This window comes from Enhydra lutris, unplaced genomic scaffold (genome assembly GCF_002288905.1).
Source record: "Enhydra lutris kenyoni isolate GAN:26980312 unplaced genomic scaffold, ASM228890v2 scaffoldscaffold33, whole genome shotgun sequence".
Taxonomy (NCBI): Eukaryota; Metazoa; Chordata; class Mammalia; order Carnivora; family Mustelidae; genus Enhydra; species Enhydra lutris.
In genome coordinates, this window is record NW_019154117.1 from 16,446,313 (window position 1) to 16,474,026 (window position 27,714).

General features: G+C 39.6%; 1 protein-coding gene across 2 annotated transcripts in view; it reads left to right on the forward strand.

Annotated features, from left to right (window-relative positions):
* Positions 1-27,714, forward strand: part of LOC111153546 (proprotein convertase subtilisin/kexin type 5) — a 455,156-nt gene that overhangs the window by 212,126 nt on the left and 215,316 nt on the right. For both annotated transcript variants that reach the window (XM_022512624.1, XM_022512625.1), the window contains exon 10: positions 12,937-13,040. In XM_022512624.1, coding sequence (XP_022368332.1) covers positions 12,937-13,040 — 104 coding nt within the window. The remainder of the gene's footprint in view (positions 1-12,936; positions 13,041-27,714) is intronic.

The following is a 27,714-nucleotide window of genomic DNA, read 5'->3' on the forward strand; positions in this document are numbered from 1 at the left end:
TTCACAGTACGTTGTAACTGATTATCTTGTTTTTTGGTGTATGTGGGGAGGGGTATATACATGGCTTCTGGCTATAGTAATACTTATCTCTGTTCATTTGAGGTTTTTCGGTGTTTGTCTTTATTGTACAAAGTAGTCATTATGACTTCAGGTTTTGGAGTAGGCTGGCTTCTGTTCGATCCTTCCTCCACCACATTACTACCTAGGTAACCTTCAACAAGTGAAAGTTGTGTTTCTTGACCTTGTTAAATTTCAGTTTCTTCACCTGAAATTTGGGGTAATTACCCAGAATCACCAGATTGTTGCCAGGATGAAATAAATTTGGGCATTTGAAAAGTATTACAAATAGGGAAGCTCATATAATCATGATTAGTGTTTCTATTATATTAGTTAACCATTTAAAATATTAAGACTGACAATAAGCTTTCATGTCTAGGTCCTGGTTTTCTCTGGATTTTTTTTAACCTTTGTTTCACTTTTTGTTGATGTGTGCTTTTCTTCATGTGGCTATGCAACATTTTTGGTTTTACTGAGATTTTGTTAAAAATGGAATTTGGGTCTTTTCTCAGTATCTGTTGAGATTTTTTTTATCTAGATTCTCATACTGAAATCATTTATGGGATTTGTTAGAATAATAAATTTTTAAATATTATTTCTGTTTATATTATGAATGAAATTTGGCTTCTTTAGTATGCTATTGGTTTGGTATTAGAATATTTTATATATGGCTTTGTGTTTATTTTCCTGAGTGACATTTATAGTTTCTTTAACTGAATAATGGGTGTGTGTGTGTGTGTGTGTGTGTTCTGTATTGTTACAGCAGCTAGCTAATATTAATTGTGTACTAATGGACTATAAAGAGAATCTTGTCAAGTATTCTTTATTTTTTTCCCATTTATCCCTCAAGTGTATGGTAGCATAAGTAGTAAATGAACAGGGAAGCTTCCTAATTCAGATTGATTTGACCCATCTGTACTCTGCCTCTATCTCTGCCAGATTTTTGTTTTTGTTTTTGTTTTTGTTTTTGTTTTAATATATTAAGTGATGTTAAATTCACAAAACAAACTGTGAAATTTTGTATCTATTCTTTTCTCTGGAGACACTTGTGATCACTATCCTTGTAAGTTTGAATGAAACCATCTGTCCCTAACTCTGAGAGGTAATTCTATGATAAATTTTTCAGTTTTAATTCTATCTTTATTCTCTAGAACTGTGTCCATTTCATAAGATGTTCAAATTTGTTAATTAATATTTATATATAATATTTATATATATTTATATATAATAATAATTATATATAATCATAAAGATAACTATGATATAATGGCATATTTTGTTACTTATAGCATAATATATTTTAATATATATCTAATATTAATATAAAATACATATTATATATTATTTTCTTTGTTAGATGTTTTGTTACTATTATTTTTTTCAAAAGGCCAGTTCTTGGATTTCTTCATGAGTAATGCTGTTTTTCTTTTGTCCTTTTTTTTTTTTTATTGTGTTAATATATTTTCTGTTTTCCTTAGGATTACTCTTCATTCTCTTATTAATCTTACTGGATGAATCATGGTTCATTTATTTTTCCTTTTATATTAGTATGATTTTTTTCAAAACTGCATATTTACCTCTGAAGACACTTTTGGCTGACTGTCATTACTTTCTAAGGATATTTGGGCTACCTCCTTGGTAGAATGACAATTGAGAATAGTACTTTCAAATGTTTAACAAACTTTGTTTCTCTTGTTATTGACCTTTTTTTCCATTGTATGCTGGTCAGATAATGAAGCTAGATAATCAACCACACTAGTGGTGTGTGAGGTATTGTTTTTCCTTAGGGCAGTTGAAATTTCCTTTTGGCTCAGTGTATCAGCCAACTTTTTCAAAGCTCTTTAGTGGATCCATGAATTCTTAAGAAAAAGAAATAACTCTTTGTAGGAGATATGTTTTAATATTATTAAATTATATCTACTATATAAACAAATCCTTTATAGTCTTTACCTTGAAATAAGTAGATTAAATTACCTGAATAGTAATCTGGATTCCTCTGTTACTCCTTTTTTCTTATGGTCTTTGATCCATACATTTTGGTGAAAACATTTCATCCTGTTAGATATTTATTATAGATACTACCTTATCTTTCAGCCAAATTGTACTTCCTTGTTCTTTTCAGTATTTTTATGTCTAAAATGTTACATCATTTGCAACTAATCTTGCCATCCATACATTCACGTGTGTGTTGTGGAAAAATCTGTGCCCTTTCTTTTTTGTTTATACATTTTATTTTCTTAGGTTAAAAAATGATTTTAAAATAATGTCAATAATTTTTAGATACCATTTTTAAATAAAGCTGATATTTAAAAATAAATATATCTTGTAATTAGGGACTTACCCCTTTGACTCCTTGCTATATGAACTTGGTTTAAATTTACTTTGCTTTCCCCACCTGTACTTACTTCTGCATGTTTAATAGCATAATCTGGATTTATGCAACGGGCTGTTTTAATTAATTTATTTCTTACCATTATTTTTTATTTTCTTTTCTGAAGAATTGTGTTAAAAGACTTACTAAGTCTCCCCTTTGTGTTTGATTTTTGAGCCCTTAGAAGGGCTTTCGTAACAACAATATATTGTAGGGTTTTTAATTTTGATTTATGTATTCATCAGCTGAAACAGATCTTAAAGTTATCTGTTTGCTTTATTTTGGTTTTCAGAGCATGTGTTTGTAGAGAGGTAGGTTAGTTGACTTAGTCAGTCCTAGCAATGTGTGTTTCTGCATTTACTCATAAAGGACAGGAGCGTAGTAGAAAATTCTTGCGCTTGTTTCCCTTCAGTGGTTTTAACTGTCCTTTTTCATTGTCTCCTGTAATAAGTTTTGCAGGGAGTCCTAAGACAGAAATTCTGTTTTGTTTTAATTCCTAAATTGCTTTAAGGATACGTCTCATTTGTGTTTGAAATTACCTCTCTGCACACATACACATACATACACTCATACGTATCAGGATGAGTGTCGGGGATGCAATTCTTAGTATTTCCTGAAACCTACCAAGTCCTTTGAGCCTTCCTTGGGCATTTTTAATCAAGTGAGATTTTGATGACTAACAAAGCGTACCATGGGCTTCAGAGCTTGAGCTCTGAGACACCCGGATGCAGAGCCGTGTTCTTGTTCTCACTGTGACATGACTTTAGGAAAACCTCAGCTTCCACATCTGTAAGAAGAAAATAGTAAGTTGTTGACCTCATGGGGGTGGTTTTGTGTGCATTACTGCAAAGCACTAGTGGAACAGCTGGAAAGAGGTAGTAAAGGCAGTGTCTGTTGGTCCTCAGGAGCAGACAAAGCTCGTCTCTTGAAGTGGGTTTCTGTTTCCTGGCCTCCAGATCGGTCATCTTGTCTTTCCTTGTCATCACTTCATTATTTTCCTTGAAAAACAAACAAACAAAAACTGGGGGGATATTCTTCCATTTGTAGTCCATATCATTAACCCCATTTTCCACACTTTCAGTTCCACAGGACCCATATCCATTATCAATGGACTCCCTCTCGTGCAGACTTCGCTTTTGCTGATACTACTCTATGCTCCTTCTAGTCTTTCTTTCTCTCAGCTTCTATTTTGTCATCTACACTTACCTTCTGTACTGATGTATTCCCTTTTTGTCCACTCTCTTTTCCACGGGCTCTATACTATTTTTCTTGTCTTTTCCTTTCCCTTTTCTTCATTTTCTTGTCCCTGTACTTCCTTCTTAAGTTTCTTGTATTTTTTTTTCTTTTTCCTTCCCTTGGTTCTTCCTTGGTTCCTATTTCCTTTTAAAAATTACTCTCAATGAGAAACTCTGGCTTCAAAAAGGCTGTGTTGCTATCCTTGCTCTATTTGCCTCCCAAGTACAGACCTATTCAAACTTGCCCTTGAAGGATGGGATGATAGACAGGACAAGACAAAAGTGGTCAATTCTCAGGTCCTGGTGGAGATCCAGACAGTGAGGAATGCCCAGGGAGGAGAGGATCTAGGCAGAGGCTTGCCAGCAGCGCTCATTGGCTTTTCCCCCTTGTAGCCCCTCCTCCAGTGAAAGTGGGCGGGGCTGGAGTGGGGCAGAACCAGGCTCTGGAGTCAGCCCTAGCTAATCCTATGACCCTGAGCAGGATCCTGACACTTTGTGTGCTTTGATGTCCTTATTTGGGTGATAAAAGTAATAGCATCTCTTAGGATTGCCAGGAAGAATAAATGAAATCATGAATATAGTACTTCTCACAGTGTGCCTGGCACACAGTGAACATGCAATAAATGCTCTGTAATACGCAATAGTTTTGGAGATATATCTGTTAGGAATTACATTCGGTACCAAGAAAGTATAGTGGGTACAGCAGGAAATCCACAAGACCTTGGTTCAGAAACTCAAAGCTACCAAAGCTGAGTCTGTGTTATTCTCTCAATATGTATGTATGTATGTATGTATGTGTTTATTTATTTTCAGGATTTTTTAAAAATTTGAGAGAGCATGCACAAGTGGGGAAAGGGGCAGAGGGAGGGGGGAAACAGACTCCCTATTGAGCCACCCCAGGCACCCTTCTTTCTGTCTTTTCTTAATGGCTGCTGCAGCTCTAGCCATCATTCTTTTTTTTTTTTTTTTTTTTTTTTAAGATTTTATTTATATGAGAGAGAGAGAGAGTGCAAGGAAGAAGCAAACTCCCCACTGATCAGGGAGCCCAATGTAGGTCTTGATCCTGGGACCTGAGCCAAAGGCAGTCACCTAGCCAAATTAGCCACCCCTCACATCCACATTCAGGTAAAAGGAGGAAGGAAAGAATGAAGGATAATTGGAGAATGCCTGTAGGAAGAAAGAGAAGGCTTTCTCAGAAATACCCAATGGACTCTTACTTATGCTTTATCACTCATAACTCTATTTCTTGTGTATCCCCTCCCTACTGGGGAGTCTGGGGGACATGATTTTGGCATCTCACATGAGGGGTAAGGGAGGCTATAAAAAAAGAAACTTGGAATATACCCCTTAATTCCTCTCATAATTTCTAGGACTTGAGAGTCTGACAATAGGGACAGGAGAGGTAGAGTTAATGCTTGAAAATTTAAAAAGAAGTACAGGTCTGGTGCAGAACCATGTGTGTACTTTTTTAGGCCATGAGTATCTTGGGTCTTTAATTCAGGAGATAGATGGGGAAACAAGGGTTAACTTTTGGGGTGTCTTTTGTCATTTCTCCCCACCCCCTCCTTTAGGTGATAAGTCAGCTCTGTTTTCTTAATGTAAAGTATGGAAACGTTAAACAATATTTTTCTTATTCCAGTCACATCAGCCATAAGGTTACTTGAAATAAATTTGTTATAGATTTCCGTTAATCTTAGTTGATCTTTCCCTCAGTGTGTGTGCCGTGCATAAGACTTTTAAAAAATATTTTCTGTCACCATTGACATCTAATAATTAGAAAGACTGCTAGGAGTTGACATGATAAACCAGGAGTTTCTAAAATAGAATAACATTTACTTAAAATTCTAGACAAAATGCATACTGATTTTCATTGAAGTTTAAAATGCAGGTGAGCATTGAGAATCCCTATTTTAACATATGCTTCCTTGATAAGCAGGTAGAAAGGCATCACTTTAATCCCTTGTATTCAACAGGGAAAAAAATGAGAGAAAATGCTGTAATTTAGGATAATAGTGGTAACAGAGATGCAGCCGAGTATTTCTGTCACCTGTCCAAGGGTTCGACTTCTGGCTTTTGAGGCAGGAACTCTGCAAATCCCTGAACTCTGGTAGAAAAGTTTCAAAAACACTGCCATCCGGCAGTTCAGTTAAGCAAATGCGTGTGTGCAGTCTTTTGTCCTAACATTTGGTACCATACGGCACACCGATATTTCCTGAAGAACCTTCTGCCCTCCTCTACAACACCTCAGTGGCCAACAGTCAAGAGGAAAGATGTTTCCACAAGTAGAGAGGATTTGTTACAGTCACGCTGGGTCCAGGTACTTGTTTACTTAACCAGTCAACTTGCTGCCTACACCACGGGCTCATTACAACCAGATCCTTCTGTCAGATCTTAGTGGCACTGCTAGTTCACTAAGGGCAAGTAGACCAATGTGTCGAAAATGCTATTTTGCATTACAGAACTCATTACAAGAACTAAAAAACGTACCATCAAAATTTAGGAATAGAAGAAAACAGCTTAATTAAATGGAGATTCATCAAATGGTAGGATAGACTTCAGGTGGTCCTTCTGAATCGTTTTGGGATGAAAGGTTGTGCGTCTCAGTCAGTTGTGAGGACTGTTGTCTTTGGGAGTCTGTCATGTGCCAGGCACTCTGTATTCATTATGAGTCCTCGTAACCCGTCTGCAGAGTGCGTGTTACTGTTGAGAAAACAGAGTCCCTAAGAGTGTCAGTACGTCGTCTAGCGTTCCAGAAGATTTAGGTAGCAGGTATGATTTACCCTAAGATTTCCTGACTCTAAAGCATCATACTCATGTGACTATGAGCTATGTTTCTTATTATTTTTGAGAACAAATTTAAATGAGAAATAAAAATAACGTGGGTGACAATGTCTTCCTGCAGGATTAGGTCAGTTGACTTAGAACTGTATATTTATTCATGCTGAGTGCTGGACAACCTGCAAAACAAGCAGAAAAGGGAAAGTGAGCACTGTCCTCCAGCTTCCTTCCCAGACTTGGGTTGCTCACAGCTTGACTGGGGTAACCTTGGGGGGAAGCGCTCATCTTGTCACATTTTATCTACTTCAAAAGATTTCAAAGCTCGGAGATGAAAATGCGGGTCAGACTTGGATTTGAGGTTGCAGGTTACATGAAGAGAGAGAGGATTTTAGAATGGCCAGGATTTACAGCCTCGGGGTGATACTGTTGGAGGGAATTGAGTGTACAGGGAGAAGTAGGATGGAGTTCCACTGTTGTGAATTGATCTCAGTCTATGTGATCTCAAGTTAGCATAACTTTGTGTGACCATTCGTCAAATCATACTCCCTAAGAGTTTAGGTAGTGAAGTATTTCAGGGAAATGATTATTGAGCTTACCAATAAAATACCATTTTTTTTGTAAAGCTGCAGAAAACTTAATTGATGTGTTTTTGGTGTAATGACAAATCCTGAAGATAAGCCGAGATGTACAAAGGAAAGAAGACAATTCAATTTCAGTGGCAGCATTTTCTTTGTCAGTTAGGGACTTCCTTCCCAAAAGTGTGTTCAGAGACCCAGTTTCTGTACCTTTCATTTATACTCACTTCAGGTAATCCGTGAATGATGTATATGAAAGAGTATAATATAAATTTGACTTGGATAGTCCTCAACCCATCTTCTCTTTTCTTGTATCTTTTCTATCTCAGTTCAGGTATGGATGGATCATAGGTAGGTGTCTCGGTGATACCAGGAGAAGTCATATTTCCATATTTGGAGGTAGTATTAACTGTGTTTTCTGTTAGTACACCCAATTTTAGGCCTGGAGCTTTTGAATTCACGTAGAGTACAGGGTCAAGCTCAACACAACAGAACAAAAACACGTTCCCATTAGCAGGGTCTACTCCTCTTTGCAGTGGGACTAATGGTCCGATGGTCCTTTTGGCAGATTCATTACCTGACAAAAGAAGATTGGTTTCCTTTGTTGGATGGTCATTATTTTATTCTAGAATCATCATTGGCATGTACTCGGTACAGTTCAGAATAATGTTTTTACCAATCTCCGTGGGCTTCAAACACTTTCTGTCTCATCTTTCTTGTTCCAGCTCACAATGACTCTTTCCCCATGATTGCTGAGTTGTTTAGCATCTGTACGGTGACATTAATTTTCTGGCTACATTTCTATTTTACACCATCTTAAGGAACATAAAACGAGACTGTTTTTTGTCTTGGATTTTTTGGTTGAATATTTAGTCAATTGGATTATGGCTGATGGGTCATGCAGTTTCCCCATAGGACTGGTTCATGAAGTTGCTCATCACCGCATTAGACAGAATCACTCTTCTATGTACAGAAGATTGCCCCATTCAGGAAACAGTTTTCATTATCTGGGTTTGCTGTTGCTGCTCGTGTTGACAAATTCTCTTTCTGTACCAAGATGTGTATGTGTTGTCCTTTTTATCAGTTGCCTCTTAACTGCCTGTGATGATAGGTCCATCTGGGGGGGTGGGGGGGTGGGGGAAGATTATTTCTTGTTTCTTTTTAATAAATGCAGGTGAGTCAGTCATGGAGCCTCCAAAATTCGTCCTTTTTTTTTAAGCACTTCCAAGTATAGATTTTATTTCGAACAGTTCACACATGTGTGGAATTAGCTGAGAAAACTCATGGGGAGAAAATTTGTTTTGTTTTGGTTTGTTTTGTTTTTTTGTTTTTTTTGTTTTTTTTTGTTTTTTTTTCATTTAAGTGCTAGCAGTTGAACTTAGGAGCCCAACAAGAAGCACTGGACAAATTGTCTTTCTTGGGATGTGTCTTCCTTCTTCTAAATGTGCTGTTAGGGCCATGAATGCTTCTGAATACGCTCAGAACGAAAATAGAACACCGGGTAGCAGTCGTGTCATTAATTTTCCTGTTTTTGCTGCTGGAAACTAGAAGTGTTTGAAATGGGGTTCAGATGAGCTCCCCGACTGGAGAAGTATTACCCAACCAGACTATAAATCACATCAAAGTGTGAGCATGTCAAGGAAGGTGGCAAGTTCATAACCATAATGTTAAATGATACAATGTTATAACTTATAGTAGAAGCATGTGATACTGTTATCAGAATAATCTGATATGTCCCAGTTTGGTATCTTTCCATTTACTTTCGAAAGAATGGGCCAAAGTTAAGGTTCGGAACCTTAATTAAGACTTCGGAACCCTGGGGCGCCTGGGTGGCTCAGTGGGTTAAGCCGCTGCCTTCGGCTCAGGTCATGATCTCAGAGTCCTGGGATCGAGCCCCATATCGGGCTTTCTGCTCAGCAGGGAGCCTGCTTCCTCCTCTCTCTCTGCCTGCCTCTCTGCCTGCTTGTGATCTCTCTCTGTCAAATAAATAAATAAAATCTTTAAAAAAAAAAAAAAAAAAAGACTTCGGAACCCAAAGTAAGACTCGAGGATCTCCTGAATTTGGTGGCAAACAAAAATCCGCCAACTGAGTTGACAGACAGCGCAGTTACGACAATATGTGACCACGAGGACATGACGTGCTGCACTTGGCTTCCTGATCCGGTTGTCAAAGAGCCACCCGACGCGGTGTTCCACGTTGGGAGTGGGGGGGAGGGTTCCATCTGGAAATGGCGTTAAATAGTAAGTGAGAGCAGAGGATCCACAGCCCACCAGGTGCAGCTGGTTTGAATGGTAGCCCTACCACCAACTACCGTGTGTACTCTTGAGTTACTGTGTGTAACTCTTGAGTCTCCATTTTGCTATCTGTGAAATGGGAACAAAAGTATATAATCTCTGTTCATAGGATGTTTAAGATTACGCAGTAATAATGCGTGTACAACACGCACCACCTGGTCCTGGCCAAGGGCTCATTGAATGTTGGTTATAAACTGGAAGCCCCTGAAGGAGACAAACCTTCCTAACAGGAAAAGATTACACCTACAGACCTCCCCAGAAAATCATGGATTGTTTATTGCCTGGAAAGCTCATAGCTAGCTAGCCAAGATTTGCAGGCATTTATAAATATTACCCTTCTAGTATATATTGTGGTTTAAAGGTAATTGTCAATAATTCCAGGGAGGAAGCCTAAGAGGGGGGGGAGGGGTATGTGGCCTAAATCCTGTGGCTTTTAATGGGCTCAGGCTCAGAATTGAGAGGAGCTGCTCCTTTCCTCCTGGTTATACTTGTGGCCTCTTGATTATCGTTTGCCCCCAAAGCTCTTGGCGCTCCATCTCCTGTTCTTGGTGGTGAGAGGGGTCTTGGTGTTCAGAAGTCAGGGTAGTGTGCCTCCAGGGTAATTGGCAGAAGGGGGGCCATTTTAGGGGTTCTTACTTCACCATTGTGGCCTGGAAAGTTCCCCGCACAAGGCATACAGCCTTCTCTTTGCTTTCGCTCAGTATATGACATTCTAGAAGTTTCCTAGTCTGACTTCACTTCTACGAATCCCTGAAAGCATAGATACAAATAGGTCATAAAATAGAAATCAGACTTTCCCCTAAATACAAGCCCTCTCAGGATACCAACAAATTAACCTATGGCTATTTCCTGAACCACTAATTAGTTACCCTCCCACGGGTAGAAACACCACGGAGGCAAAAATTCCTTGGTTTCCTGTATTAACTTCCTCGCTTTTGGCGAAATTCAGGAAATTTTGAAATTAAATGATTTCTGAAGTTGTGCATTATCAAATGTCAGAGTAAAATTACCTGAATTACACCGTTTCCATTTCCGGATGTTGATTTCTTCCTTCTAATTACAAGTACTCCAAGAAGAGCTAGTTTTTATAACCCAGCATGAGAGCAAGTAACTCGCGTTTCTTCAGGCTGACTTCCTGAATCGGCCTGAATACAACTGCTTAAGGCTCAAGATAAATGGTCCCTGTTCCGTCATCGCCATCATCATCATTGTATTTTACGTGCTAAGGGTCACTAGGGAAATGGTCTCCTGATGGTCAGACCTTGTGCTTGATGTTTCCAAAGGAATCTTTCTGGGCTGATAGGTAACATAGGAAACTTGTTTCATTTCTTTTTCTTTTCCTTTTTTTTTCTTTCTTTCTTTTTTTTTTTTGTGGTTTTCCATGAAGAGTAATGTTTACAATAAGGACATTTTATCTGTGTGTTTAATGTTATTTTAAACTCATTCGGTTGGTTTAGACGTATTTATCAAATCCAAGTGTACTTTTAGGTATCTTGCTGTTTGCTTATGAGAAAAACCAAAAAATAAAAAATACGCTTGTCCATTTGAGAGGATTCTGCTGTACCATAAATAAGTGGCTGGAAAGTCTTGTGAGACAGCTTTTTTGTTGTTGATTTTTGCCCCTCTCCCAAATAACTACCATGGGAAAGAGAAAGGAGATGAGCTTTACATCTCCGGCAGATCAGGAAAAAAGTCTTAATGTGACCCTAGTGTTCAGAATTATCCCTTGACTCTTTTCCTAATTTTTCTAACCATGGTGCATGGTCTCTACTGAATGATTATGTGGGTTCAGTATCAATCAGCAAAGGGCCAAATCATGCTATTGGTTTTTAGAAGCAAAACTTACCCACCTCCTGGGCCCCATCCCACAACCTCCCTCCCTTTCTCTAGAGTTCGGTGCATTGTCAGGTTCTGAGCTTGGTTCCTAACAAGTGTTGTGTAAAACAAAACAGAAATAAGTCTGTTTCCCTTGTTCTTATATTTTTAAAATTCATAAGGTTGGGTTTCAATTTCCTTGTATAAGTTACGTTATGAAAGCAACCTCACAAAATAGCCTACATCCGGTCTTGCTCCCTCTTTGGAAATGGCGGTAGTGTCTCTCTTATTTTTAATCTAGGGGCCGAGCAAAACGGTATCAGAACTCTATCGTACTTTTCTCTCCCCATCTGCTTCATGTTCAAGCCACCACATGGGAACCGTGGCTCAAAACTTAGCAGAATGTTGTACTGTCTACCACTTCTTGATGGCTTATTTCGCACCAGGAACTAGGTTAAGTACGTGCCATCGCTTTCATTCGATCAGTACAATGAAGTAAAGTAGATATTAGCATCTGCGAGCTCATTGGGGAATCTGAAACTTTGAGAGGTCAATTTCACATAAGTAGGAAGTGAAAAGGCCACAATCTGATCACTGGGCCCCCACTCTCAAAAACACGAACGTGGTAAATGTGATGGGAAGATGTAGTAGAAAGTAAAGCAGTGTCCTGCTCCATCATCGAAAATCAGCTGTAATTAAGATACCAGGTTTCCCCTCCGCCTGGGAGATGCCAGCGTCCTCTGCGTGCATATGAGGGCTCATAGAATTACCACGTGCTCCTGTCACACCTCAAGGAAGATAGCAAATCATCATCCCCCTACCTTCAGTGTTCTGACCCAGCCTTGGCAAACAGCCTTCTAAAATGAAAGTGGAGGACGAGAAGCAGAGTAACTATCCAGGCTGCGTGATAACTGCCATATTTCCCAGTTAAGTAAAACACTGTCACCCTGACATTCAGGACTGAAATGAAGAGGTGTCATGATGCGAATTTCATGCATGCTTTGAGTCAGATGCCTTCCAGTGTGTACGTACTCTTTGAAAGAGAACAGGAGTCCCTGCACCTGTACCTGCATTTGCTCTCTGTATGTTTAGGAGTGGTATTGTGGTTCTCCAATGAAAGCGACTTCTGCTCCATGTCTCTGTGCTCTTGGGCTAACAATCACAAGAAGTAGGTATCCAATAACTTAATATAATAACTACTTACTGCAGATTAAGGGTACTCCCATAGCTGTGTCTTGGAGCCCAGCTTTGGGCTCTGTACCAAATTCTCTTTCTTTGAGAGCATTGACACCTGGGGACTCGGTTCCATTGAGGTTTTTTCCTATATCCCATACATCCACGCAGGATACTAAGTTCTTCGTTAAATTACAAATCAATTGCCTGGCGATACAGCTGGACAAGGAATGTTCCAGAAGACTTTGGTTTTTGACCTTAGCTGATAGGAATTTTCAGATGATGATGCACGCTTCTACACAAAATACGACCAGGCCAGAATTGGGAGCCATTTTGTTGAGGAAACTGAAAATCCTCACCCTTTTAAAAGACTGAGTGACAGCCGACTAATCCCACATTATTTCCTAAATTCAAGGTTACGTTTTCTGCCTCCCTCACACTAACGTCACTTCTCCACGTTGAGAAAGAACCACAGCGGCATTTGGCTTCTGTTGACCTCCCAAACCCAAATCACTGATCCTTTGTTTTTAGTACTTTGCCATTTTGCTTTTGCTTTTTTAATTTGCTTGTGACTCTCTGCTTCCCCCATCTTTTTTTTTTTTTTTGGTACAATGATTCTTACCTTGTCTTTCCCCAGTCCGTTTCTGACCTGGAGAGACGTGCAGCATGTTATTGTCAGGACTTCCCGTGCGGGACATTTGAACGCTAATGACTGGAAAACCAATGCTGCTGGTTTTAAGGGTGAGAATTTCTTTCATATTCTGTCACAGGCAAAATATTTTTATTTTTCCCCCATTTTAAATGGAGAGCTGAAAGTAGAATCCCTCCAGAGAAACTTGAAATTGTGTGCTGACACACAGAGAGCTGGCCCTTGGAGTAACTAAAAGGCAGATGGATTTTTTTTTTTAATTCAGACAACACATAAAAGGCGGATTTCCTTGGCTTCCCACATCATAGGTCAATTTCTTAAAAGGCAACTAACTTCCAAGTATAGTCGACCTATGGGGCTTCTAGTTAGTTTGGGGTTGCTGTCACTGGTTACCTGAGTGGTGTTTGTAACAATGTATGTGAAACATCCTCCTCTTCTATAGTGATTACTTCCGTTTCAGTAAAGACTGGTATAGTTTGTTCACTGTTCATTTCTAGGCCATGCTTGCTCTGTTTTTGTTTTTGTTTTCTTAAACTTCCACCAACAGCTAGCTCTAAGACATTACTTTATGCAAATGGAAAGTGCTTATGCAACTTTGTAACATACAGTCTTTATACAATTACACACATCATATCACAAGTGCTGACTGTTTTTCCAGCGGCTGAGGATTATAGTTCCCTCAAACTTACTAATGTTGGGCGGTTTGTCGTCACCCATAATAAACGTTAGAACAAAAAGAAATCACATGAGGCAGATGTCCTAAAGTTTCATGTGACTTAAATTTTAATCCACTAATATGTTATAGCAAAGATTACTCTCGGTCATATCTGCAGACTTAAATTTACTCCCAAATAATGTTGGTATCATTATATATCCCTGTGGATGAAAACTAGTGTCCCATACCATAGGGGATATCGGCTCAATAATTGAGGTTCTGGTCTTCAGATCTTTGGTAACGTGTCGAATAATTCCGGGCAAGTCATTTAAGTACTTTGGGTCCTAACTTCCCCATCTTGAACATTTTAGAAGCTGAATAATATTACCTACATACGATTTCTTAAATATGATTTTAATATATCTTCAGTGAATTATACCCAATATATGCAAATATCCATGCTGCAAATGTAAAATGTAATTTTAAAAATTACTTGCATTTATAGTCTCATGCTTAGCCAAATACACCAGATAACCAGTGTCCTATAAAATATTTCTTTGGTTAACATCTTCACTGAAGACGTCACTCCGTGTTTAGAAAAAGAATATCCCTCTGTTTTTGAGTAGTAGGAGCCACCTCCCCTTACTCTTAAACTATGTAATATAGCAGTGTTCGGTGAGCTTTTATTCTAGAGAGTTGTAAATCCTTGTTGGGATCACATTGTCTGAAGCCCAAATCACGATACTAGATCCCAAAATAGCAATTGCTTCACGTGGCATCAAAAACATGTGAGATTTCAGTTGTTGAAGAAAATCCAGGATGTGCTTTGCCATAGGATGTTTCTTTTTGACGAGCCTCCGCACCCTCCCAGCTCTTACTATCTAAATCCATGAGGCTGAGAGGTAGGTCTGGGAAGAAGGAGGAAGGGACCAAAACATAACTTTGGCTGGTTCAGGGCTCTGCAGTGAACTTTTTAGCAGAAGGTTCATAGACTAAGCACATTGACCTCCATGAAGCTGAGGAATCAACTTTAACCCAAATAAAAGTCTTAGTTTTACTTATTCCTTTTTGGCAAGTTAAAAAGAGCAAATGGTTCTAATAAAAAACGTAGCTCTTTTGAAAACCTCTGTTGGTTTTGGAGAGGGGGGAACAGAGGATATAGACTAACTCCCCAGATCCAAACCTGAGTCTGAAGAGGGCTCTGCAGTGCTCGTGCAAGGAGGAAAGAGCATTTTACTATTGCACGTGACAATATTTAGTATAATGTTTCACCGTTCTCTTAGCTTGTTGCCAAGAGTAACAATTAAAGTTCGCTTTTTCATAGATGAATTACCCTGAACGGTCTGGACTCCCAGTGGAATTGTTTTGTAATTTTGTTGATGGCAAGCCCCATATTTCATCTAAACATGATCAGAATAATTTTTTAAAGAGCTATGTTCTTCCCTATCCTAAGCATTACCATCCCCTCCCTGGTGTCCCACAAATAAAAGTGATTAAGGCAGAGGCTCGCAGGAGAAGCCACGTGCTTTGGGGAAGGAAAGGATGCAGGTCACTGGGATAGAACAAAGATGGGCGACTTTTTATGAAATAAGAACTGAGCAAACAAACAAACAAAAAATAGCTAATGCTTGGAAGGGCTTCATGCAATGAGAGCTCCGTGAGAGCTCGTATTTTAAATGAGGTCAGCTAGTTTTTGCAGCTTAGCAAGAACACATGGCCACACATTTCTCCTTAGACGGGAGAAGCCCAGAAGTTGCCTGCAAACAGGAGCCTGTGGCCACTGGCTGCTCTTCTCTGTGCCACTTCAGCCCTGATGCAGAGTGAGGTGTGTGCCTGAAAGGCATCCAAACACATCTGTGCTCCCCAGGGCTTGCTTTTGTTCCCTTAATGTTGAGCAATTTAAGTTGTTTGAGTAGTGTTTAAAAAACAAAAGCAAACATGGCGGGGGAGGGGAAAAAAAAGACCTGAGAAGAGTTTCAGGGATGGCTTGGTAGGTGCACCTCTGCACTGGGGATGTCAATATCAACTTGAGAATTTCCTTCTGCCGCTGAGAGTAGCAACCAATTCAGTATGGGGGTCTTGTCATCGATACACTCGATAGTCATCACTGGTAATTTCAGAGAAGCCAACACCCTAAAGAACAATTCCTCACCAGACCCTGCCAAGTCCTGACATTTCTGCATGCAGGGTCCTTACATTTCTTCAGACAGAGCGATATATAAGACAGCCCAGGCAGAGAGCAGTACCAGATGATCGATCAGCTGGATTGGTGTGGGCCTCTCCGCCAGGCAGGCTTGATGCATTGTAATCCACATGTGTTACGGACCTGGAAAATGCAGCTGCTGGCTTTCTGTTGACGGGCACAGGCGAGGAGGTTAGCCTTGAAAAACCAAGGAATGTGGCTCTCTGCTGACTCATCTGTATGTTTCTCCAAGAGTGAGATTACCCTGGAGTTACATGCTGATGAGTTGGATACACAGTTTCCTCCTCCTTTTTCTGCGTTCTCTTTATAGGAACATGCTATCCAGATAGATGAGCTCACAGTGAAGGGAGCCCCTCAAGCTGGAAGTTACTCATCAATATTTTTGCGCTAATTGTATCTTAATTTTTAACAATTTTAAGCGAACTAAGATGATTCTTTCTGCTTTGTAAATAATAATAATAATCACTTATAGTTTAATTAAAAGGTCTTTTGCTCATGATCTGTTTTTCTAAGTAAATGTAGTCCAAGGAATGCATACCTATGGAAACTGACTAAACATTATTTGGATGGTTCATTGTATGAGTAATTTTAGCTAAATTTCATACACATTCTGACTTTAAACTTCCTCCAGAGATAGTTGCCTTAAAAATGAATAAATACCATTCACTTATCAAAGAATCTCCTTGAGGTTATTCATGAGGGTAGGAAAGTATTTGTATGAGGCCAGATGAACAGATGTGATATTTGCCACTAGAAAACTGAAATCCGAATTCCCGTATTCTGCTACTTATCAGCATTTGCAATGCCGGGAGATGGCTTTGGCATTAAATCATTTATTCGGGTTTTTTTTTTCCCCCCAGTGTTACTTCCTTCTCCTTTGATGCCTTCCTTTCCCTCTTATGAAAAGTCTTCACTAGTTTTTTGGTTTTGTTTTTTTTTTTTTTTTTTTTTTTTTTTTTGTCTTTTCCATGCTTTTTAATACCCCGTCTATGCTCCTTACAATGCACAAATCAGCTGTAGAAGCAAGGGCTTTTTGCCATTTGAGCGGTTTTCTTCACAGGACTTAATTCATGCATTGTCTTCGTTTATTTATTTACAAATACTTGCTGAGTACCTTCAGCACACCAGCCCAACACATGAGGTGCACCCAGAAAGGGGAAGCAAAAGGAAATGTCAGGGGGGCCCCATGGCATTGTGTAATCCGATCTGGCCACAGAATGACTTACGAACAGAAACAGAAATTTACGCTGCACTTTTCTTCCCTTCCGTCAAGCTCAGATGATCTGCCAGGTCATGTTTATAAATAAAAAGTGTCAATGCAAACTTCCCTGGTCATCAAAAAATGCAGCCTAACCTCCCCAGGAAAAGGCATCTGATGTAGCGACTATCTTTCGTGGCAAGTCACAGATATTTTGACCAGCTCTTGTTTGTGCATAGAGGATCCATGGACCAAGCCCAGCACGCTGAGGACTTTCATTCGGCATTCTTCTAGAATCCATGGCTCCTGTCATTTCAGGAAGCACTTAGCTCTTTGTTCTACTGCTTTAATCTGTGGAACTTGCAAACCCACCTCTCCCATCCCCCTCAGTTGCCTGGGCTGTGCCCAGCAGGCTGATCCTCCCCTGCCTCCTCTCCCCTCCCCCTGCCCCATACCTGTGGTTTGTGGATACACTTACAAGTACAATTGAATGCATGCAACACTGGTGCTCTAGTTTTTTTCAAAGTGTCTGTATTTGGATTATATGACTGTATACAGTTAAACTCTCTTAAATTTAGGAACAGGAATAGACATCAGATAATAAATTAGGACCTTCTGTCATCTTTACTAGGCGAAAGAATGAAAAAAATGTCATTGAAAATCAAAAATGACAACTAAGTGAGCGAGGTTACCACGCCTTCCATTTCACTGCCCTCCCAGACTATGTAAGTCTCTCTTTTTCTACCAGCATGTTGCTGAATCCTCCTCATCCCCACTGACTCTTTCTTTGACCACCACTAAACTACTAGACTTTTTTTTTTTTTTTTTTTTTATTTTCTAACTGATTTCCCACCATGGGAAAACAATTGACAGTCTAACATGACTTCTTAGCCTCCAAGGCCCTAACTTTTAATAACCTTTATTACCTTTAATTGCCATCATTTTATTTCCACTGGCAGGGCTGGTAATTTTAAGATGTTCCAATATATTTTTAATATCTGTCTTGCTTTCAGTTTGTAACACTTATTAAAAAGAATTAGCCGTGCTGAAACCATTAAGCATGCCATATGTTGAATTGAAACTAAAGGTTTTGAAATGTGTTCTTTTTGGAGGGTGTGAAGTGATTTCTGATGTATTACTGTTTGAAAGGGTAAAGCTATATTTTATGTTATTATTTCGCTGCACAAATAATAGTTCATCTTTGCCACTTAGCACGTTCATGAGATGTTGGTTGTGATGAATAAAGCTACATATGCGCCTTAATTGGTAATCTGCACATCATGTTTTTGAAGAAAGGTCAAAGTGAAATGTTATTCACCTGGTCAGTGTCAGGGGGTGGTATTAGATACTTGATTCCAGTCCCCGTGCAATCCATAGAAATAAGTCATTGAGTTCTTCTCTTCTAATGCAAAGAAAAACGGGAGTAAATACATTTGATTCTATGGAATAAAATGTGCTCATTGGAAATACCCCCTGATTTTCTTTCAAGATTCCATGTTTTATACTGTTGTACTCTGTGAACTCAATTTCATTTAATATGATTAACTTAAAACTTTTCCTGTTTACTGATCATTGAATACATGAGCTTATCTTCTCGCTCATTCACCAAAAAAAAGATGTGAAACCCGTAATTTCGGGATTTTATCTTTAGCCGTTTGTCTGGTAGATGATTTACCTAAATATCTACCTGAGAACAGTAATACAGAACACCTGACAGGAAATTGCTTGATCGCTGCTTAATCTAGAGTCCCGTATCCAAAATATCCACCTGTCCCATCAGAGGGTTCCACTCAGGCTTCCTAAACATGGGAGGTTTAAAAATGCCCTCTACCAATGAAAAATGGTGTTTTCTCCATGTTGATCTTTGAGCGGTGGCGTTAGGTTTGTTAGACTTTGGGGACGTTTTGTTCACTTGTGTTTTGCTTTCTCATCTCGAAGTACGTAAGTTTTAAATGCATGTGGTTTCACACTTAAAATCCGTCTTCAAAATGGAATTAAAATGATGGTTGCTCTAAGTGACTATTATCTCTCTACCAGATATAATTAGTTAATGAAGGGAATTATGTGTGGAGTAGTTCTGTGGCTTTGCCACAGTCTTAAGAACCTTTAAATTCTAGTAGACAGTCTGTTATTGATATTTTCTGTGGCCTTTGAGGAAGCCAATTAAAGTTTCTGTATTTTGGTTTTGTAGAATGTGGGTAGCTCATACCAAACATAATGAGAAGGCTGAGTTGAATGAAAAGTGCTTTGAAAATGGAAAACACCAAACATAAAAAGAGTCCTTTAAAAAAAAAAGGGGGGGGGTCCTTAAGTATATATTTTCACATGTCACAGCTTCCTGCTCCTTGAAATGAGGATACAAATATACAACTATGTTGTGAATCAGAATGCTCGGTTGAGGTTGAAATTAATTACCTTGAGTGGGACGAGAGAAAAAATGAATTAAGGACTTTGTAATAAAATCATCACTAATACAACATATACTTTTTAATCCCATAATCACATATCGATATAACTGTAGTATAATCATATATCAAACACAGCTATACTTAAGTTCTTTTTTGCAAATGAGCTTTAATGTTTAAATGTCACCTTGGCTTCAACCTACTAAATCTTAACAGTTGTAATTAATTGCTTCAACATAGGAACTAGTGATAGGAATCTGAACTGATTGCGGCCATCAATGTCCTACTGACTCTTGAGTCATTAACATACAGTATGCAAGCTGTGAGCATAAAATATTATTTTTTAACAATATGCAAAAGCTTGTACACTTCAGAGAGAGTCGATGTCCCTTTTTGCGTCATCACCTGATGAAAATCAATTTCACTAATTCTAATGAGGCTGGAGTTCCCCAGGTATTTTTCAAAGTCTTCCTTCAGCATATAAGTTTGGCTATTAATGGCCGCCAATCTTGGTATTTTGTGGTTACAACTGATATTCCAGGCAAAGATAAAAATCATCAAGTCCTAAACCTGATGATCAAAATGCGATCAACCAGGGCCAAACCTATTTTCAAGCCAAAAGTGTGTTGTGACTAAAAAGTAATGAAATGGGTTTCTGTGAAGCGCTAATAATTGAATTCTGACTCCAGTTACAAAAAAAGATACCCAAAAAGGATTTAAGCCAAGACTGTCTTATCAGAATACATATGCCCACACACATTCTCTTAGAAAAGTTTTGTTATTGTTGTTTGTTTAGAAAAGCTTTTAAAATTCAACAACCATTTTCTTAATTGGAGTTTGGTGTTTGTTTAAAACAAAACAAAAAACTCAATAGAGTGCTTCAGAACCTGGGCTCCCAAGTCAGACAGCCTGGGAACGATTCTCAGCTATCTAGACAAATAAATAGTATATCTGGTCATCTGTATACATTCTTAAACCACATTATTAGAGTAAGTTTACATATGATAAAAAGCACGATTTTAGGGCGCCTGGGTGGCTCAGTCGGTTAAGTGTCTGCCTTCAGATCAGGTCATGATCCCGGGGTCCTGGATGGAGCCCCCCATCAGGCTCCCTGCTCAGCGAGGAGTGTGCTTCTCCTTCTCTTCTGCCCCTCCCCCTCACATGTTCTCTCTTGCTTGCTCTGGTCTCTCGCTCTCTTTCAAATAAATAATCTTTAAAAAAACCCACACACATGCCACTTTAAGTATACACATGTGTATGCCCACGTACCCCTCACTGGAATCAAGGATAGAACATTTCCCTCACCCCAGAAAGGTCTTTCGTGCTCTTTCTAGTCGCCTACCCAGCCCCCTATCCTACCCGATGCAACTGGTATCCTTTCTGTCACTAGAGATTATGTTGTCTTTTGTAGACTTTTATATAAGTAGAATTATTCAGAAGTGGTTCCTTCCTCTCTATATAGTATTTTTGAAGTTCCTCTGAATTATTAGTTATATAAGGAGTTAATTCCTTTCTATCGCTAAGTGATTGCCTATGATGGAAATGTACCACAGTTTATTTACTCATTCAGTTTTCATGGATGACTTTGTGGTTTCCAGTCCAGGGTTGTGCACTGAGCTGGTATGAGTATCTAAATACAGGTCTGGGGTGTGGAGAGACACAGCTTTATAAACGTGAGACAATCAGAAAAACTCTAGTTTAAACAGGGACCCTGAGGAGGGAGGAGCTGCGCACGTGTTTCTAACCAGCTGTGTAGAGCCTCAGACAAGGCAGGCAACTTAGACAAAGATTTGGTCAAGGAAAAAGTAGGAGGCCGTCAGAGCTGGCATGTGCGGCAAAGGGAAGGCTGAAGAAAACAGTATTTTTTTTTTTTTAATTTTTTTTTTTTTAATTCATTTGACAGAGATCACAGGTAGGCAGAGAGGCAGGCAGAGAGAGAGGAAGGGAAGCAGGCTCCTTGCTGAGCAGAGAGCCCGATGCGGGGCTCGATCCCAGGACCCTGGGATCATGACCTGAGCTGAAAGCAGAGGCTTTAACCCACTGAGCCACCCAGGGGCCCCTGAAGAAAACAGTATTATAGACAGAATTTGGCACAGTTCTTCATTCGTAGTTTGCACGGAGCTAGAACTGCCATCTATAGGTCATGCATCGTTCTCATGTTTAATATTGAATTAATAAACAGTTAATTTTCTGTTAAGACTTTTGTATGATACAAGTTGAGCATACAATGTGTGGACGTGCGTCAAGTTGTGGCCATTGAAATGCGGTGGGGGTAGCTTAGCAATGCAATGAGCTCCCCTCCCACTTTCACATATTACACACCCTGCTTTATATTCGCTTTTTTCTTGTAACACATCAGTTCTCTCGAAACATATCTTTTTAGTCTGATTTGAGTTATGGTTTTCATTTGTCAGTGATTTTAGTGGATGATTCCGGATGAAGGGTTAACTTCCTTGTTTGTGTGCTCTGTTTTTCTCTAAGACTACTTGGATTTCAATAAATGGGCTTGAACATTTTGAGAAAAAGCATAATCTGCTGATCGCTAATGAATTGTATTAATGACACATATATAAACTCGATCAGAGGCATAAATAACTATAATTAGAGGGCAGAAGACTCTGGAGAACTTGACTTACCATTGGGAACTGAAGCTGGTCTGAAATAGGTTCTGGGGTGGCTACATGTTTTGTTTGTTTGCATTTCTCCGAGGATTGGTATTAAACATGGATGAGACCTCCCCGGGGAAAATAATAGTCACGGGGGAGAAGGGAGAGGGACCAGTGTGTATAAAGGGGCAGATGAGGTGTGATGAGGAAAGTAATTGAAAGGAAACTGACAGCAAAGCTACTTGAATCCCACAGTTAGGAGTTCTCGTTTCATTTGAAGAACATTTTGGAGACACTGCAGGGATTTGAGAAAGTGAGTTGGTAATAGTAATGACGTCTAAGCAAGTTGATTCTAGTTGCTTGTCTGATGTCAGAAAGAGTTTTATTTCTTAAAATGATGATATAAATCCATTGGTCCTACGATATGTCCTACAAAATGATATGTTAGGTAAGAAACCGATTTGCTAAAATGGGTGTGAATTCTCTCACGGTGATCATTTTATATTATTTTAGTATGCAATTGTATATTCCTGACCTTAAAGGCTGTGACATTCAGTGAAATTTTTGATCATCTCTTGCCTTCCTTCCCCTTTAGAGGGGAAGGGGAAGAAATTCTTTTTGAAGTGACTCTTTAATAAACCCAGGGCAAAAAGTGTGAGGACAAGATGGCTCCTTGAAAAATGTCAGGTCAGTAATTGTGCTTCCAGAAGGCCTCACACATCCTCTTTGACCAGAATCTTTTCTCTGGTCATCCTCGTTCACCGTGACCTTCCGAAAGCCACTTAACTTCCAATATTCAAATTACTTTTCACAAGCAGTTATAGTCTTTGTATTCGCCATATGACTTTGCAGAAATTTAAAGCAAACAAGCAAGCAACATAATTCTGGGCTAGCCTCTTGAGTTGCTCTAAGATGGGTGCAGGTTGTGTGACAGAAGCAGTGACAGTTTATAAATGACTTTTGCTTAAGGTTTACGTGCATATATTTTTTCTTTGCCATGAAGCAAATTTAGAATCATTGTCTAAAATCCTAGGAAACTGCGTTGCTCATTTGAACCCACCAGAGGCTACCACTATATACTTTCTTAATGTACTGTGCGAGATGGTTCTGTCTGGAAATCATTTGCTTCTTTTCATGTTGTAGCCTCAGAAGTATCCTCCGAGCCATGACAGAAGATCTGCGTTCAGCTTGGTTGTAGAATTTAATATTGTGCATCTCAGAATTCCCTGTCGAATTCCAAGCCACATTTGGCAAAGCAGATAGACAAAAATGTAAGAAATATCTGGGGTTGTCTGATGGGTCGCCATTGTTGGTTGCACAGGTTATTAACTGCACTAGGGAACCAAACTGAGGGGTTGAGTAGAGATGGAAATCCAGCCTGTGATCCAGTCACCAAGCTGTGTGCCCCAGAGGGGATACGAAGTCCACCTAGAGAAAGAATTATCTTTCTCTAGTTCATGGAGATCCCACATGGCCAGCCGTATTGCACAGAATTCCACGGTAATTCCTCTCAGAATTGTTGGAGGCATGAATATCTTTTAAAAGATACTGACCCAGAGATGGTTTTGTTCCTTCTCACCTTCAGCTGTTGCTTCAACCTTGACATTCACAAAAGCACCAATAGTGAACTAACTGAGTGTTACTAGAGTCAAATAGAGCCTCCCAGTGCCCGTGATGATTTCATCAGAGCTCTCTAGACAACGTTCGAAGTAAAATCTTGGAATTTTAAGTGAGTGTGAGTGCTAAGTACAAATCCTTTATTCTTTTATAGTCTTTTTACCTTCTTTCATTTTTGTGACCAAAAATGATTGATGCTTCATGAATTCAAATGTATAATCACTTTCATTTGGGGTCAGTAGAAGATTCATTTTCGGGGTGAAGCATCCTTTTGAATATTGACAGGGGCTGCCTGAGCACAGACATAAAGCAGTGCTGAAGGCTTTCTTCGAAGCTTCTGTGACTATCATCCAGCTGTCATGTGAAGGTGCTCCCCACGGACCATCTTGTCTCCTGTCTGTGAAATAAAGTTTTAAATGTGAAAGGAGCCATGCGATTGAGGCACACGGGAGAAACTCTGGTAGGAACTTGTACATATCAGCTTGGACGCCGACGTCAGTCTTCCCAGCGTAAATAAAGGGCAGTTCTCTGCCCCGAATCCGACTTGCCTGTGACCACACTAAGTTGGTGGTAAATGGGCACTGCATTAGCTGTGAAGACCGGTTCAGGATCCATAAGGGAGCCTGAGTAAATAAGAGGGAAAAAAGGGCCTTCTGATGACTCTTTTTAAAGTATGGTTTTAGTAAAGATGGCGTAGCCCATCCTCTCCCCCCAGCCCCCCAAGAGATCTTGATGTCAGTGCCAGTGCCTGCCGTCAAACCAGACCCAAAGACTCAAGGAAATCCTGCAAATGAATCCTGTCCTCTCTGTACGGGTAGCTTCCTTAGGCCGGGGCATCCGGCAAGGTACGGTTACGTGCCGGGCGATGGCTTTGCAGAACCCATCTGGATACATCTTCTGTGAAATAAACAGATCCAGACTTTTTTTTCCCCCCCTTAAAATCTCAATTCCGACTCTTTACACATGTTCACATCTTGCTAGCCTTAGGCATTTCAAAGCAATTAAACCTGTATCGCACATCCCGATAATGGCTTCAACAGGCTTCACTTTATGGTATTATAGCAGAAGACATGGTACATCCAGAGTCCTCATTGCAAAAGCCAGAGAAAAAGGGTGTTATGATCGCTGCTGGATGTTAACAAATGTGAAGTCGTTCTTTGCTACTCGGTGCTGTTCTGCCACCTGCGCGTGTCTGGCTAGCTCTAATTTGGGAAAAAGAAAAAAAAAAGGTTTGGGCTTGACTATAAAATAAAGGATCTTTTCCATGTTAATAATATCTTCACCCTCAGAGAAAATCCCTGATAGACACGACTGAAGGAGGTCATCCTCTGGAAGAACAGGGGAAGGGAGTGTGGGCCAGATGTTAACTTTCCCCCCAAGCCCCACATATATCTTTTTCTGCCCAGGATATTTTAATGAGCTTTGAAGAAGAGAGCCGTTTTCATGCTGCTGACTTGCAGAAGGCAAAGAGGGTAAAAATGTTCCTGTGTTCGTTTGTGGTAGACAGAGAGCGTTGTGACAGAGAAAGCTGTGAGATGTCTCTACCCTCTTTGTCACTTCGTCATTCTGAGGATGATGCTTAATTTGAGAAATGAGTTGCAAGAAATACTCTATGTCTTATAGACACGTAGTCTGCCGTCATCGACAGATCTGTATGTGATGCAAAGATTCTGAACACTTGGGATTGAGTCCGTGTGACTTGGGGCAAGTTCTTTTATGTTTATGAGGCTTACTTTTTCAGCTGTAAAATGTGAATAGTACTATCTTGCCAATAGGACTGTTGTAAAGATTTCATTAGTTAATACGTAATAAAAAGCATATGTGAGATATTATTTTTACCTCCCATATAAAATTTCTTCTGGGCATCTTATTTTGGGAAGCATGCTTGATACATTAAATGTTCTTCAACTATAGAGACGGGAAGATTAGTTAAAATAGCGAGATTTAAATGCATTAAATAGAACCTTTAGAGCATTTACTATTTTTCAGCATTGTTACTGAACTTGGTGTTGTATCTCAATTCTGTCAAGCCCAGATTCTGGCCTGGGAATGAACAGAGTTTAACTCCTCGAGTGATGTGCCTCCGAAGAAGGAACTATCTAGAGCAACCGTGCTCAATGAGTGAGGGATATCTATAGGTTAATTAAGGGAACTTATCTCCCTAAAATATCTCTATAAGGGAAGCCATAATGTGTGTGGTAACCCATATGAAAAGACATTAGCATGATTTACCATAGAGTCAGCTTTCATTTCTTGTCCTGCTAGCATGAGGGGAAGGATATTAGGAACGCTGTCCCCAGAGACTCAGACCCCGTGTTGGAGATTAGCCTAATTAACCAGGCTTTATTAACTGGGGTTCCAGGATTGATGCGCCCTAACACCCTCAGGGAGTGGTTCTCAGGACCAACATCAACTTTATCTGGGAACTGGTTGGAATCTAATGCAAATTCCGGACCTTAATTTCTTCGTTGTTGTTTTTTTGTTTGTGTTTATTTTTTTTTTATTTGTATTTAAGTAGAGCTGACACACAGTGTTACATTTGTTTCAGATACACAAGTGATTCAACTTCTCAATACATTATGCTCTGTTCACAAGTGTATCTGCCGCCATATGCAATTATGTTATCACTGACCGTGCTCCCGGTGCCATGCCCTTTGCTCCTGTGACTTACTCATTCCCTCTCTGGAAGCCTGTAGCTCCCACTCCCTTTCCTCCCCCCTCCCTCTGGCACTCATGAGTTTGTTCTTTGTATTTATAGGTCCAATTCCACTTTCTGTTCATCCGTTTGTTTTTTATACTCCGCATATGAATGAAACCATATGGTATTTGTCTTGCTCAGTCTGATTTACGTCACTTGGCATGTTGTCACAGATGGCAAGATCTCATCCTTTTTTATGGCTGTGTAATATTCCAGTGTGTGTGTGTGTGTGTGTGTGTGTGTGTGTGTGTGTGTGTGTGTGTGAGCAGAGAGCCCGATGCGGGGCTCGATCCCAGGACCCTGGGATCATGACCTGAGCTGAAAGCAGAGGCTTTAACCCACTGAGCCACCCAGGGGCCCCTGAAGAAAACAGTATTATAGACAGAATTTGGCACAGTTCTTCATTCGTAGTTTGCACGGAGCTAGAACTGCCATCTATAGGTCATGCATCGTTCTCATGTTTAATATTGAATTAATAAACAGTTAATTTTCTGTTAAGACTTTTGTATGATACAAGTTGAGCATACAATGTGTGGACGTGCGTCAAGTTGTGGCCATTGAAATGCGGTGGGGGTAGCTTAGCAATGCAATGAGCTCCCCTCCCACTTTCACATATTACACACCCTGCTTTATATTCGCTTTTTTCTTGTAACACATCAGTTCTCTCGAAACATATCTTTTTAGTCTGATTTGAGTTATGGTTTTCATTTGTCAGTGATTTTAGTGGATGATTCCGGATGAAGGGTTAACTTCCTTGTTTGTGTGCTCTGTTTTTCTCTAAGACTACTTGGATTTCAATAAATGGGCTTGAACATTTTGAGAAAAAGCATAATCTGCTGATCGCTAATGAATTGTATTAATGACACATATATAAACTCGATCAGAGGCATAAATAACTATAATTAGAGGGCAGAAGACTCTGGAGAACTTGACTTACCATTGGGAACTGAAGCTGGTCTGAAATAGGTTCTGGGGTGGCTACATGTTTTGTTTGTTTGCATTTCTCCGAGGATTGGTATTAAACATGGATGAGACCTCCCCGGGGAAAATAATAGTCACGGGGGAGAAGGGAGAGGGACCAGTGTGTATAAAGGGGCAGATGAGGTGTGATGAGGAAAGTAATTGAAAGGAAACTGACAGCAAAGCTACTTGAATCCCACAGTTAGGAGTTCTCGTTTCATTTGAAGAACATTTTGGAGACACTGCAGGGATTTGAGAAAGTGAGTTGGTAATAGTAATGACGTCTAAGCAAGTTGATTCTAGTTGCTTGTCTGATGTCAGAAAGAGTTTTATTTCTTAAAATGATGATATAAATCCATTGGTCCTACGATATGTCCTACAAAATGATATGTTAGGTAAGAAACCGATTTGCTAAAATGGGTGT